The sequence below is a fragment of the Rattus norvegicus genome, chromosome 15 (genome assembly GCF_021556685.1).
Source record: "Rattus norvegicus strain SHRSP/BbbUtx chromosome 15, alternate assembly SHRSP_T2T, whole genome shotgun sequence".
Taxonomy (NCBI): Eukaryota; Metazoa; Chordata; class Mammalia; order Rodentia; family Muridae; genus Rattus; species Rattus norvegicus.
In genome coordinates, this window is record NC_141548.1 from 31680585 (window position 1) to 31696255 (window position 15671).

The 15671-nt window shown below is 48.8% G+C and overlaps 1 protein-coding gene across 37 annotated transcripts in view; it reads right to left on the reverse strand.

The window, feature by feature from the left end:
• Positions 1 to 7: 7 nt before the first annotated feature.
• The window catches only part of Acin1 (apoptotic chromatin condensation inducer 1), a 44886-nt gene continuing 29222 nt past the window's right edge, over positions 8 to 15671 (reverse strand). For 3 of the 37 annotated variants that reach the window (XM_087585625.1, XM_087585620.1, XM_087585630.1), the window contains 11 exons: positions 9949 to 10090; positions 6381 to 6423; positions 4637 to 4770; positions 4385 to 4501; positions 3543 to 3681; positions 3108 to 3253; positions 2565 to 2672; positions 2328 to 2435; positions 1846 to 2170; positions 1657 to 1757; positions 8 to 898 (listed from right to left, as the gene is read on the reverse strand). In XM_087585625.1, the coding sequence (XP_087441751.1) occupies positions 578 to 898; positions 1657 to 1757; positions 1846 to 2170; positions 2328 to 2435; positions 2565 to 2672; positions 3108 to 3253; positions 3543 to 3681; positions 4385 to 4501; positions 4637 to 4770; positions 6381 to 6423; positions 9949 to 10090 (1684 nt within the window). In that variant the 3' untranslated portion in view covers positions 8 to 577. 37 annotated transcript variants of the gene reach the window in all.

Sequence of the window (15671 nt, forward strand, 5' to 3'; positions counted from 1 at the left end):
ATACTAGTTAAAACTAAGTCAGATTTTTATTTTTTCTCCATAGACCACATCATTTAATAATAAAAAAAATAAAAATAAAAATTGAACAAAAGGAAAAGGTGGATATAAAGTGGAACCAGAGGGCAAGAGGCTGCAGGACAGAGAACCCGGGAACTGCAGGGGCCTGGGACTCAGGAGAGGCTGATTCAGCTCATAGGTGACCCAGTCCTGGCCCCAGCTGTTCCCAAAAGGCTGAGTACCGAGGGAGTTGGAAAGCAGGATGGAGAGAAAATGGGAGTCTGGGACAATGGTTATTCCCACTTCCGGCCACATCCCTCCCTTCATAGCCCGGCCCTTCCCTCAGGCTTAACAGGAAGAAAGGAGAGGGCTAAATTCCAAGAGTTAGGTTGGGGAATAGGGAGAGTGCCACTACTCCATTTGGTGTGTGGGGATGTGTGGCAGTTATAGTTCAGCACTGAGCAACGGTGTGAGACCCTTGGTTCCAGGGTGATGGTGGTGACTGTACCTATCCCTCTGTGGCCTTTAACCTCCCAGGGCAGAGTGGCAGGTACCTGCAGCTCTCCTAGTGTTTTCTTAGCTAGCGGCGCCCACCCCGGTCCCGTACAGGTGTGCTTCGACTCCGGCTTCTGCTGTGTCGCTTGGTGTCTCTGCGATCCCTCTCCCTGCCTCGGTCTCGGTCTCTTTCCCTGTCCCGATCTCGGTCGCCCCTGTCCCTCTCTCTTTCCCTGTCCCTCTCTCTCTCCCTGCTGTGCTCCCTCCGTTTCTCCCGTTCTAGCTGTCGGTTCCGTTCCCGCTCAGCTTCCTTCTCCCGCTCCTTCTGTTCTTCTTCTTCTCGTTCCTTTCGCCGCTTCTCCCGCTCCTTGGCCCGTTCTGCTTGCTCTGCCTCCTTCTGAACAATCTGTGGTCAAGCAGGAAGGGCAGAGGCAGAGACTGAATTACAGTCCTGTTTGAACTGACCCCAGCTAGTGCTTCTGGCCTAGACCCTGAACTCCTAGCTCGGGGTCACTGTCAGTTTCATTGTTAAACAGGAAAAGGGGCAGGCATGCAGGATGAGGTGTGCCCCCCACCCCCATAAGACGCAGCAGGGGCTGGCACCAGTCTCTAATATTTCTCTAGCTTTCATCACTCTGTATGCAGACAAATCTGAGTAGCATCAAGTCTAAAATTCTCCCAGATTTTAATTCACATTAAGGGGCCACAAAGATAGCTTATTGGGTAAAAGCCCCTGCCACAAAAGCCAGATGACTTGGTTCAGCCCCGAAGTCCACAGAAATGTCCTGACCTCCACACAAGCAACACGGCAAGTACATCCTTTTCCTGTCCCCCAACATACACACTGATAACACCCAAAAAATTCTCATAGAAAAGGAAATGTAACTATTTAAAAAAAAAAGCATGCATTTATAAAGAAGATTTTATAAAGCATGCATTTCTCAGCTAACAAATCAAGTTCCAAGAAGTTTGGGTAATAGCTTCTCAAATTCCACATCCTGCCTTTGCCGCCACTTTCACTTTCTCTACAGTGCCCGCCCTCCTAAGTCACTCTCCTGCTTCATCTCTTCCTTTCCTAAGCCTGCCAGGGCCTACACCGTCAGTCATGTTGGTCTCCTGGGTGATGAGCAGCTCCACCCACTGTTGAGCATGAAGAGCACTCACCTGGCTCTCAGTCAGTGGGAGCCAATAGATGCAGGGAGCTGCCTTGGTCTTACGGAAGAGGTCATCCAGCAACTTGGCAGGCGGCTCCTCCTGAGCTTTCTCTGAGGTGGAAGGAATTAAACCAGATCTGAATCATAAAATCCTGTGAGCCAACCCATCTGGTCCCTGACCCTCCTCCCAGCTAAGTACCTTTCTTCTCACTCTTCTTTTCTTTAGATTTTGCTCGCTCTTTGCGGCGGCGGTCACGGGACCGTGATCGGGAGCGGGGCCCCTCTCGAACTTTGTCCCGATCCCATTCTCGCTCAGACCGAGTCCTCTCCCGCCGCTCCATTTCCCGTTCCCGTTCTGCCCACTGCTCCCGTACAGCCCTTTCCTGCTCCCGTGGCTCAGCCCTGGGATGAGGTGGTGGCTGGACTGGGGGTGGGGGTGGGGGATGCAAGGGCCTTGGTGCTCCCTGTTCCTCTGTCTTAGCTTCAGATGGCCGATCTACCAAGAGTCCCCGGTGATAGTCCAGCTGTGGGTAGAGGGACAAGGAGATGTGAATTACATCATTCCCAACGAGGGAAGCCAGGCCTGGGTAGAGAGGAGGGACTTGAGGATGGGAAAGGTCCCAGGACCGGTGCTGGCCGCCTTGGCCCATCCACCCCCACCCCCCTTCTGAGGCGTCTCACCTCATCTTGCTCAGCATAGTCGGCACAGAGGAATTTGGGGTTGGATTGGGGCCACTTGACCCCGTGCAGAGCTGTCCGGGTGGCCACGGCTTCCTCTACTGTTGAGTACTGGTGAGAAGAGGCAGAGAGGCATGGTGCGCCTTTAGTCCTCTCGGCGGCTGCAAGGCCCTCCAATCTGTCCCCCACACTGCCCACAGAACAGTGAGCCTGAAACTGGAGTCAGCCCCTTTGCCTCACCGTCACAAAGCAATGAGATTTGATCTTGTCAATCCAGAAGGCCTCCTCCACCAAAGTCCCTGTACGCCCTAATAACTCCTTTAGCTGGCCTAGAGTGAAGGGACGAACCTGCAATGAAAACCAACCGTCAAGGTCTTAAAGTCAACACCTACACGTCTAGCAGCAGGATCTCCCTGTGTGCAGGGCGATGGCGGTGCACACCTTCATTCCTGGGACTTGGGAGGGTGGCAGGTAATCTGAGTTTGAAGCCAGCCTGGTCTACACAGAGAAACCCCATCCGGGGTTGTGAGGGTGGGAAAGATTTCCCATGTGGGCTGGAGAGATGGCTCAGTGGCTATGAACACTGGCTTCTTTTTCCAGAGGATCCAGGCTTGAGTCCAGCACCATTTAGTGGATGCAGAGACTGACTTAAGTTCTCTCCAACAGCAGTAAGGTGTTTAACCAGAGGCACCAGTCTCCAGCTCCCACCCAAAGTGTAAACCCCAAAGTAAAAAGGAGCCTTTCTTCTTTCATTTCATTCTTTCATAGAGAATGAAGACTTACCAAGTTGGAGATGTGGACAATGTTACTGATCTTGCCCCTGGGTGGGGAGGGCACCTGGGCAGTTCGGACTGGGTCATCAATTGTAATGGAAACTCCAGACTTCTGTTGGCTAATGGACCTCCGGGTTAAGGTATCTCCTAATGTTACTGAAGAGAACGTAAGAACAGCTTTCAGTCACGGCACTGCTGGCCCCTTCCTTTTATTTCCCACCAAGCAGCAACCCTTCCGTCTGGATGCGCCAAGAACCCATAATGCGGCAGGTACAAGGCAGAATCTCATCGTGGAGTCTCAGACACTAAGATTCAAACCCAGTTCACAACAGTATCTAGGAAACACCACAGAAAACTTGTGGAATACAAGGCAGCAAGCATCCCATGCTCAGATGGGTCCAAACGAGGGCCTCAGAGACTTCAGGGGCTGCTGCCGCTCACCCACCTTTCTTTACTTCATGCTCCACAGGTGGGGGCAAGGCAGCCTCCACCGACGCCTGGGGAGGCGCAGGAGGCTCTGCTTCAGGCTCTTTCTCTTCTTCCTCTTCCCTCTGCCCGTTCTCCTGGCCCTCTGCAGGTACTACCTACAAGACATCAGCAAACAGAGGTGCTTTCTCACCATACCAGAACGTTCTCTGTTGACTCTGGCTCCCAGACAGACAGTAGTCATAGTAACCTCTGCCACTGGTGGAGGTTATTCTCCATAACCCTCACCTTCTGCTTCATGTCTTTTTGGAGACATCATCTATGTAGTCCTGGCAGGCCTTGACCTCACAGAGATCCCCTTGCCCAAGCCTTCCTGGGATTAAAGGCATGTGCTTCTGTGCCTGGCTAAAATGTCTTATTTTATTGTTTTGTTTTATTGAAAACAAAAACAAGCATGTAATTATTTGTATGCCCTTGTGTGTCCATGAACACATGCGGTCATCTCCGTGTGGACAGCTTTGGAAATAGGTTCTCTCCATCACATGAGTCCAGAGGATGGGCATTAGGCCCCTAACAACGGAGCAGTCTTGCTGGCCTGAACTAGTTTTCTGCATGAGGCAAGATGTTAAAGTATGAGGCTTTGTCAACCTTAGTTTTCAATTCTGGTATGTGGCACAGGCTGATGAAACAGGAGTAAACAAACTGGTAGAGTTGGGTCCTAGTAAAGTCTTCTTTGCAACTAGCAGTGTTGACATAACCAGGTCCTCGGCATAGGAGTTCCCCTTCTAGAACATTACCTCAGTTCCTCAGCTGTTCGGTGTTGCCCACTGCCTCACCCGATGCAGGGTGCAGTACTTTTACCTGAGTGACTGTCCGGCATATTTTCAGTCCTTTGTCATGGGTCCCATCGTCGCCATTACGCTCTGTCTCATCCTCAGAGATTCGGGAGTCATCAGCATGAAGATCCACAACAGCCTCCTGCCCCGCCAGGGGTTTGATGTCGGGGATGAGGCTCTGGGACACAGACACCCCCGCTACCCCGTTACACTGGGCCCATGTCTACTCCCACCTGAACATGTCTGATCCTCCCTTCCCTGGCCCCACCCACCTCACCTTGAGTGACTCAGTGGTGATACTGATAGAAGGTTTCTTCTGTGTGGCAGCAGTACTGGCTCCCCAACGACGCTTTCGACCAGGCTGGCCCCCCTCTGTGTCACTGTTTCCAGCTTGCACCCCCTTGGTAGCTGCTGTCCCCAAAAAATAGGACCCAACAGTTAGATGGTCTCAGGTTCCTAACTAGCTCACACCGTAATACTTATAGGTTGCCTTTGGCTGGAGTTTTAATAAAAGGTTAATGTAAGAAAAGATGGGGGAGGGAACCCTAGGGAAACTAAGGCGTAAAGAGTGAACAAAAACGATGTTGTCCCTTCCTTACAGATGGAAACTATTCGCAGCTGAAGGAAGGTAGGCAACTAGTTGGAGGAGCACTTCAGACTAAGTGCAGGAGAACCTGGACACAGGACCACACTGTCACACTATGTGCTTCTAATAAACTTCCGCAACATGCACCCTACTGTGTGTCTGGGCATGGTGGCACACACCTTTAATCCCAACACTTGGAAATGAAGGGGAAATCTCTGAGTTCAAAACCACCCTGATCTACACAGCAAATTTCAGAACAACCAGAAAACAAGACTACTACCAAACTACCACTGCCCAAGTTCCTCAGTGGGCAACAATTTAAGTTTACTCTCAGGAGGGCTGGAGAGATGGCTCGGAGGTTAAGAGCACTGTCTGCTCTTCCAGAGGTCCTGAGTTCAATTCCCAGCAACCACATGGTGGCTCACAACCATCTATAATGAGATCTGATACCCTCTTCTGGTCTGCACGTGTACATGCAGGTGGAGCACTGTATACATAATAAATAAATCTAAAAAAAAAAAAAAAAAAAAAAAAAAAAAGCACTGTCTGCTCTTCCAGAGGTCCTGAGTTCAATTCCCAGCAACCACATGGTGGCTCACAACCATCGGTAATGAGATCTGGTGCCCTCTTCTGGTCTGCACGTGTACATGCAGGTGGAGCACTGTATACATAATAAATAAATCTAAAAAAAAAAAAAAAAAAGCACTGTCTGCTCTTCCAGAGGTCCTGAGTTCAATTCCCGGCAACCGCATGGTGGCTCACAACCATTTATAATGTGATTTATAATGTGATCTGGTGCCCTCTTCTGGCATGCAGGCATACATGCAGGTGGAATGCTGTATACATAATGAATAAATCTTGTTACTGTCAGGAGCACATTTGTTTCTTAGATTGTGTGTTAGAATAAAGTATGAAATAGAAAGCATCACACAGGCATCTCTTCAAATTCAAGGTCAGACACCAGAAAGGATACACTCCTCTAAGAGCTGGGTGTGGTAGCACATGCCTGTAATCTCAGCTACTTGAGAGGATATGGCAGGATTCAGTTTTCGTCAGCCTGGTCTACATAGCAGAAACCTTGTCTTAAAAATAAGTAATAAAAGAATAGATTGGAAATGGTCTGAGGTACAGTGCTCTCCTTAAAGTATGGGTAGAGTGGGGAAGCTGCTGTGGTACTGTGTGCCTGCCGTAAGGCTGTGGGTTCAATCCTCAACACACACACACACACTCATGCACACTCACACCACACTCACACACACACACTCTCACACACACGCACACTCACACACACGCACACGCACACACAGGCACTCACACACACAGCTAGAAAAGCATGATAGGATTGGTTCTGAGAATGTTACTGGGGGAAAATGAAATTCTAATCGTCTGTGAACAGTTTTTATAACTTTTACCAGGGATTTGGGGCTAGACTTACAGACAACGGAGATTTTCCTCTTGAATGATTTGGGCATCGAGCTCTGTATGGAGAAGATAAGGAAGAAAGAGAGAGAGAGAGAGACACCCCACAGAGAGGGGGGAGGAGGTTAAATCAGGCAATCTTAGCATAAATGCCAAAGACACACAGAGACAGAGAGAGAGACTGACAGATAGAGACCAAAACAGAAGCAGCAAACGGCAAAAAACGAAGCAGAATCAATGCAAGTTAGAGGGAAATTAAAGCAAACGTCACGGGAGGTCACGTCTATCACCTCACACCAGTGTATTAGCTTTGCCAGAAATAAGATGGAGAGGGGATTTAACAACTCCAGCTATGTAATCAGTTTTTGGGTTCTTTGAAACAGGCTCTCACTTTGTAGCCTAGGCTACATCATCAAACTTTCAGTGATCCTCCTGCCTCAGCCTCCCAAGCACTGGGATTACAGACATGAGCCACCATGCCCGGCTCCCTCTTGGCCCTGTAAAGTTGCTGATCGTGCCCTCAACTCTAAGGGATGAGGGCACCCAATGAGCTACGCCCAGAGCCAGTAACTGGGTCCTCCCAAGTCCTTCCTTGCCAATTTGAAAGATAGGAGAAAAATCAACTCTTGAGACGGTAACTTCGACAGTCTTCCTTTACTTAGCACCCAGTCTGACATTTTGACAGGATGCGGGATACTTGAAGAGCACCCAGAGCAACACCGAGGAAAATAATTAACTAGTTCACTGAAGATGAAGCGCTTAGGCTGACAGGTAGCAGAGAGAATTTACAACTATCTCTTGTGTAAGGGGTTTTGGTAAGGGGTAGGCTGCCCCAACCTTCCCAACCACCACCCTTACTCCAGCAGAGCCTGAATGCTCCCCCTTCAAGTAGGGCTCAAATCCAGGGGGGCTCTGGCCAAGGATCAAAACCAAAACAAATCCCAGAAGACAGATTTGGGCAAGCGTCTTCCCAGACACACAGTGGGAATAACATTACAGACAGTGCAGGGGCATGGGGTGGGGGGCACTTTTAGATTTAGGTGCTTATTTCTGGAAAAACTAAGACCACCCTACCACCCTTCTAAAGGGTAGGGCAGAACCCTCTTAATCTCCTTTCCCCACCCACCCCCAGCCCCACCTGTGTCATCTGACCAAGTCTCCTTGGTCTGTGTTAAGGGCCAGCCTGACCCCTAGCTAGGTTGCTCATGATGGGTAAGTTAGTGAGAAAAGGAAAAAAAAAAAAAAAAACAAAAACAAAAAAGAAACCAAACAAAAAAACCCAAAAAACCAAACAAAAAAACTTAATTAAAACAAGAAAAACACAAACCAAATAAATAAACCTAACAAAGAAACCAGAAAAATAAAGAAAGAACTAAAAATAAAGATTAAAGAGAAGTAGAAAAATCAAAGAATAAACTAGGAATATGACAAATGTTCCAGGTACCATCTCACACCTGGGGTCTTCAGCTCAGCCAATCGCACCTCACTGTGTACTGTATCTAGTCAACCGCCGTCCAATCAGAATGAGCCCTCCCTGCTAGGCGTTGTGCAATTGGTGGGGGGTTGGGTTGGCAAAAAAGGTGGGCGCACGGCGTGGTAGTCAGCGTGGCACTGCCAGAGTCCTCCCAGGGGCGCAGGGGGGGCGGGAGGGAAACGTGTGGGGGGACGCTGCCCAGTTTCCAAGATGTCAAAACAGTTCACTGGCGATGGCCAGCCTCAGCGAGGGGCAGAGGGGGATGGGGGCAGAACACCAGTCCTGGCCCTACAGGGCCTCATCTTGCTGTCCCTGATGAGATGGCCCGAGAGCAGCAGGAACGAACACTCCTTGCCTTCCGTGAGGCAGGCAGGACCCTATGTCCACCAGTGGCAAGCTGCAGCAATGCCACCACCCAACGCTTGGGTCCAGCGACAACTCCAAAGTCCCTTCCTCCTGAGTGTAACTGGGGAGGTCCTGTCACCCGGTGGGGTCATGGAGCCTCTGATGAAGGTAGGCTGGGGACAGCAGCAGTAGTGATCTCCCCAGGACCTCGTCACATTCAGCGGCAAAATCAGAGCGTGTCTTCTGGGTTGTGGACGGCATCTGTCTCCTCAGGGACTGCAGCCGAGACAGTGGTTCTGGTCAGGTGGACGAGCGAGTCCCTGCCTCCAAGGATGGAGAAGTTGGAGCACCCAACATGCTGCTGCTCTTCACCATGGACAGCAGGGACCAAAGCGAAGTCCGTGTGAGGAGCAAGTGATGACGCGTGGGCCAGGCGTCACCAGCTTCACATCCCTGAGGTACAGACCCTAGACTTCTCTGCAGGGTTCCCAGTCCGCAAAGTTTAGGCCACCGGTCCCACTCAAGTGTTTACAGCACGGCACTGTCATCACAGACATCTGACTCTCTTGGGTTTCTCGGTCCCTAGATGGGGATCCCAACAGTCTGTAGCACACAAGGCAACCCACAGTCTTTGATAGGTAAGGGCACGTGGGCAGGCGCCCCAGCACTGGCACAAACTCTTCTTGGGGTGTCCCGAGTAGGGAGATGATTCAAGTCCACCCCTTTCCAAATGCCTTTTGTTTTCAATACAAGTCTCTCCAGAACAGTGCTCTTCTTAGCCCCCTGATGTAAGCAAGACAGGGAGGCAAAAGGGGGACCATCACAGAAGCCCACAGACATGCCCCCTCTGGCCAAGACACCTGGATAGCAGACTCGGCTCTGATTGGGCGGCTCAGTAGCAGCGGGTGGGTCCAGAGGTAGAGGCGGCATCAGCGATTGGCCAGTTGGGCAGGGTTATATTTTACGGGCGGATTACCGTACATGAGGTACTTGGACAAAGTTTTACGGGGAAGAAGGACCTTGTAATAAATAATATTCTGCACATCAAATCACTTTCACCGGCCCCCACCCCCGCAACACACATCAGAGAAAGGCTACACACACAACAGCCCCTCCCACTCTGTAATAATACCACTCCCCAACCCAGCTAATTCTATTTCTTTAAGAGCCAAGAAGATTTCGCTGACTCCAATGAGGGAAGCCTCTTGGATTGGGCACAGGACAAAATGGTAATATATGTGCCAAAAAAATCCCCCAAACCCGAAAACAAAACAGAACAACAAAAACAAAACGAGACAGACGGCCTTCTGGTTCAGGCCCTGGGTGAAGAAGCTACATTTCTGTAATTAGACCACTGGGGGGCAGAAGAGCAACAAAAATTCCTGAGCATGGCTGACTTGGTAAGAGACCCAAAGCCCCACTAGGTGGCGTTGAGTGCCATCAAGCTTTTAAAAAGGAGGGAAAGCTCAAGGAGTTAGCTTCACAGAAAGCTAGCTGCACTTGGGTTTTTAAAAAAAGAGCCATCAACAGACTTCCAAACTAGAAGCCTGGTACGTAATACTACTTCTCATGTAGGGAAGGAAACCTAAGACCTTGTCCCTATCACAAGAGGTATCCCTTGCTAAACCAGCGAATTCTCCCTTGCCCTATCCTGATCCAAGGCCCTGCCTTGTCCCCTTTAAGTCATCCCACTGTGTAAGAGGGATCTATTCTCCCTAGGCCCACACTCTGCCCACCCTCCCCAACAGGTGGCTCGGCTAGTTACCTCTTTCCTCTCCTCTTCTTCAGCACTGCCTTCTGGGCGGTCATCATTGCTGACTTGGTCTGCAATAGGCACAGGAGGCTCAGGAACCTCATTTTCAGGTCTGTTTTCACTTGTGTCCATGGTCACGTCCTCCTTCTCTTCACTGACAGGATGGAAGGGGTTGAAGGAAAGGGCAGGAGAGAATGAGGGGGAAGAGAGAGCAAGATGTTAGCTTTGGGGCCATAAAATCCCAATGGCTCCTTACTTGGGTGGGACTGTAGCCTTTTAGAACCGATTAGAACTCTGCCACCATGGGAAAGTGGGCATGTTTTCCTTGAGAAAAAAGTATAGATTACAGTGCTCATGGCCAGATGGGGACAACGCTGCTACCTGTATGTGGGCACCCAGCACTCAGAGTTCTTAGATACTAACTGCACAGTTCTCTTGCACAAAACCAACATTCTCCTCTGAAAAGTCCTTCAAAAGTAACCTCAGTTTGACGCTAAGGCTGTAGCCTCTCTATTCACCAGTCAAGGCATCTTTAAGTTATACAAGAACCTAAAGGAAGCCTGCTTCTCTTATAAAAACAAAAGCAAGAGGAAGGGGCTCAGGTGTAGCAAACGATCCTGACCTTGTGCTTAGTCAACTGCTAATAAGCAAGTGCCTGATGAGGCACAGGTCCTGAGATCCCAGGAACAGAAGAGAGTGAGGGGTTGGGAAGTACGCCTACTTCTCCTTCATCCTAGTTTTCCGAAAACCTAAACTACTAAAGTATGAAAACTTGAGTCACCAGACCACTTTCACCTGCTCAGAGCAGAAACTGTTCTTCCACTTGACTCTTACCCAGTCACTCCCATTCCCTCATTCCAACTTCCAAGAGATAAAGGGAACAGGCCTCCCAAGTCAGCAATACCCTCCCCCACAGCAGACAACTCCCCCTAAACCTGGAACCCACTCTCACAAGTTAGCACTCACTTAAGACAAAGAAATCCAGAGATTCCATCAGATAAACTATCTTTCTACCTTTCTGCCACAACCCCTAACTTCTAATCCTGACACCCCCAAAAAAGTAGATTAAAAAAAAATCGAAATCAGGACAATCAGGGTATAAGTGACAGAAAAAGGAAACCAAGCCTCCCCAGGCCAGGAACTAGTACCTGAAAACTCAGCATTCCCACCAGGCTGTGGGACACACGAGAGGTCAGAAAAGCCTCCCCAGTGTAGGCAGGGAGAGGTGCAAAGCTGAGGGGGAGGGGGAAGTCAGGATTGGGCCCCCAAGCTAACAGGCCCCCACAGAACACGTGATTTTCTGCTTAAATCTTGAAGAAAGGCTTATCAAAAACCCAAACCAAAACAAACAGCCTATTGCTCAGAGAGGGCAACCGGGGCCAATTAGAAACCGAGCAGGAAGGACAAAGGGAGAAGCGAATGCCTGAAAACAGACCAAAATGAAAGACAGTGGGAGCCATGAGGAAGCTGAGGAGGCGGCGGCGAGGTGGGGCAGGACACATGGGGATGCGAGGCTCTCACCCTGCTCTGCTGTCTGAGAACATCATTATTTTTTCTCCCCCTGGAAGTGCTGTTTATCCCTTTCTGGAATGGAAGAAATAACAAAAACCAAACAAAAAAATCCTAAAAAAATTAAAACAAAAACCCCCGAACCAAACAAACCACTTTCCTTGCCCCGAGATCCCACCACCTCCTCCCAGCCACCCGATCCAGAGAGAGAAAATCAAGATGCAGCAACTGGGGAATCCAAAAAAATGGTAAATGAAGGGGAGGTGGTGGTGGAGCGGGGAGGCTAAAATAGATCGGGCGTTTAAGAGATAAGCGTTTAAGTCCTCACGGCAAACCCCGAGTTCGGCTGGACTGGTCTCTCTGGAGGAAGAGGAGGAAGAGGGCCAGGTTGCTGGTAGTAAGCTGGCTCTATTGTATTGGCAAAGCGGCAGCGTTCAGCCGGAGACATGCAGGGGAGCCATCTTGCCACTTACCCAGCAGCCCGTGTGTGCGGATGGGGGAGGGCCCTGATGCAGCAGGGGAGGGGAAAGAGGGAGGGAGCTGAGTGAGCAAGGTTCTTAGCCTCTGGCAGGCCACAGGGAGTCAACTGGCTCCAGAGGCCAGGCCTTTTCCCTTCTTTTCTCAGGTTACAACAGCTACAGAGTCTAGTGCTACAGGGCCAGGGTGCTTTCTCTCAGACTTCCCAGAGGGCAAAGAAGGGGCCAGGTGGAGAGAACACACTTCAGCTGCCTGACTGGAAGACCCAAATTAAGTGAAGGAAAACAGCAGAGTTGGGAATGAGAAATGATTCAAGCCAAAACAGAAAAATTTTAAAGATGACCAAGGCTTCCATCTACCCTCAAAACATCAAGGCATTGTAATGTGCTCATCCCTGTCCGCCCAGGATAACTAACTTGCTTACCTCTGCCACGATCACATGTAACCTGTCTTCTAGGAAAGTTGAGAAGTGGATAAATCTGGGAGTTTTTCTTTTCCAAAATAGAAAAAAAGGCTGGGTGTCTCTGAAGAGAGAACTGACAGATTGTTTCCAAGTCTTTACTAAGACCACTCCGCCCCAGGGTAAGGAAAAGGCAAGGGGACCTCACACAGGCAAAGCCTGAAGGTCTACCAGGCAGACAGGACAGCACAGATGAAAGGCGTTCCCTGGAGCAGGGCAGGGCAGGGCAGGGCAAGATAAGCCCAACACCGAGGTTGGGAGCCATCAGATCTGAGTGGGACACAGACCTTAACAAAAGATGCCGTCTTGCCTGCAACCCCAATACTAGAGAGACTGGGGCAGGAGGACTGCAATAGGTTTGAGACCAGCCGGTACAAAACAACAATATAAACCTCAAACCAAAAAAAATTCCAACAAAAAACCAGTTGTAGCACCAAACACTGCAGAGAATCTGTCTGCTGACTGAAATGCTCAGCTCCTTTCCTAACAGCAGGACAAACCCTCTTCAGACAGAGAAACCCAGAGATTCCATCAGATAAACTATCTTCCTACCTTTCTGCCACTACTCCTAACTTCTAATCCTGACACCTCTCCAATACTAGATTAAAAAAAAAAATAAAATAAAATCAGGACAATCAGGGTATAAGTGACAGAAAAGGGAAACCAAGCCTTCCCAGACCAGGACTAGGACCTGAAAATTCAGCATTCCCATCAGGCTGTGGGACACACAAGATGACACACAAGAGGTCAGAAAAGCCTCTTCCTGGGGTAATGAGTGAGTGAGGGGGGTGGGGGGGGAGGAATGTGAGTCAGACAGACAGACAGACCCACAGGAAAAAAAGGGGAGGAGGAAGAAGGACACAAGCTTCTAAGAACTTGACTTCAAGCTCACTGTCTTGAGGACAGGTCTGTGTAGGTCAGGCTGGCCTTGAACTCAGATCTGCTTGTCTCTGCCTTCAGAATGCAGGAATTCACCCAACCTCATTTTGGTCAGAGCTTTTAGACAGGAATCAACTTTTCTCTGTGCTGCTTAAAATTCTAAACTTATATGCCAAAAAGTACATGCTAAATCTATGGGTTTTTTTTCTTTTTTTCTTTTTTTCAGAGCTGGGGACCAAACCCAGGGCCTTGCGCTTACTAGGCAAGCGCTCTACCACTGAGCTAAATCCCCAACCCCTAAATCTATGTTTATACATTAAAAGTTCCCTTTTACAAAGTGATTCTTGTCTACTCAAAGGTAAGGCAAGATCCTGTATGAGGGTTAAAAACAAAGTGAACGCAGGAATGAGAAACTGTAACAGTAGCCACATTTCAGCTCCTCTCCTATACTCTGCAAGCTTTGCTAACACTAACACCCACTTTAGGGATAGGGCTAGCCCTGTGCAGTCTGGAAGCTGCTGCAAATGGAGCTGAGTGTGGAGGGAACAGGCACAGGCAGTCGTCACTGGAGACTTTTTTTTTTTTTTTTAATTCAAAGGGTAGACACTTTCTCTGCTGGTAAAATATTCAGTGATGGGGATGACAGGTTTTGACAATGCCCTTATCACTCTGAATAATAGATAATCATTAGGTTACCTGCTACCTACCTCCATCCTGCAACGTTCCTCAGGGGTAGGGACTGTGTGCCTTGGTCCTTAGCTCAGACTTTAAGACAAATAACTATGTATGTACTTCTTAATTACAGTATAATGGTGGGTAACAAGTGGATACTTTAAAACATTTGTTGATCTAAAAGATAATCTGCTTTTTCATGTATGTGGGAGCAGTGGATCCCATGCATGCATATATGTACCTGTGTGAGCCTACAATGTGGAGGCAAAAAGCTAATGTTAGGAGCCATTTTCCTCTTCCACATTATTAAAACAGGGCCTCTCCCCAGGTGGTGGTGCATGCTTTAAATTCCAGCACTTGGGAGACAGAGGCAGGCAGATCTTTGTGAGTTTTAAGCCAGCCTATAAGCCAGGTCTACACAATCAGCTAGCTCTAGGACAGCCAGGGCTACAGAAAAACCCTGTCTTTAAAGACAAAAACGACAAACAGGGTCTGTCAATGAGACCCGGAACTTGATAATAGAGCTAGTTTTGCTGGCTAAGCTGGTGATCCCTGACCTCCAGGGAGGATGGGATTGCAGGTGGGCAGCAGGTCTACCAGGCGTGTCCTTGGGTTCTAGGTATCTGAAGTGGGGTCCTCAGAACTCTATCTAGTCCTTACACTCGCTGACAAGCACTTTAACCACAGTGCCTCAGCCATTAAACCGTTTCTGAAAGAGTATTTTAGTTTTTGTTTTGTTGTTTTTGAGATGGTCTCGTGTAGCCTCAGCTGGCCTAGAGCTTGCTGGTACATCAGGCTGTCTTCAGCTCAGAGATCCGCCCGTCTTAGCCTCCCAGGCACTGGGATTAAAGGTGTGTGTGCACCACCACATCTGACTTCTACACAGAGTTCTCACAAATTATCCCACAGAATGTACATCTACTGTTCTAAAGTATTTCCTGCTGTTAAAATACTTCTAGAATTATGTGTTGGAAGAATTTTTGGCTACTGGAATTTTTTGCTATGGATTTTCCCCTAGTCTCACTAGGCAAAGGATGGCCACCTGCTGGAACTCACTTGCAGCTTATGTTACTTCTTCACGTTGGGACTGCCATAGAACCTCTAGTCAGCTTCTGCTATTGGACTTTTCTTCTTTTTCTCCTCCTCCTCTTTTTTTTTTTTTTTTGAGAAAGGGTCTTATGACAAATCCCTAGTTGCCCTGGAACTGGTTATGTAGGCCTTAAGCTCAGAGATCTTCCTGCCTCTACACTGATTGCTTGGATTAAAGGTGTGTGCTACAGCTCTTAAAATGAGTATCTTGGCTTTCATAACATATTAGATTTGTGCCTTGTATTTCTCTATACACATACACACAGACACACACACACACACAGACACACACACACACACACAAATGCACGTAACAACAACTTATGAAAAAAGAGGCTAGAGTGAGCAAGGAGGGTATGTGGGAGGTTTCACGGGAAGAAAAGGGAAGGAAGGGGGAAACAATATAATTATTTCAAAAAAAGAAAAAAAGAAGTTTTTTTTTTTTTTTTTTTTTTTTGGCCTGGTGTCCACAGAAGTCAAAAGACAGCACTGACACCCCTGGAACTGGAGTTACATGTGGTCCTGAGCCACCATATGAGTGCTGGGAACCAGACCCAGGTCTTCTGCAAGAGAAGCCAGCACTCTTGACCTCTGAGTCGTCTCTCCAGCCCCTTTTATTTCCCTCTGATGAATTTTACAGGACCCAAGA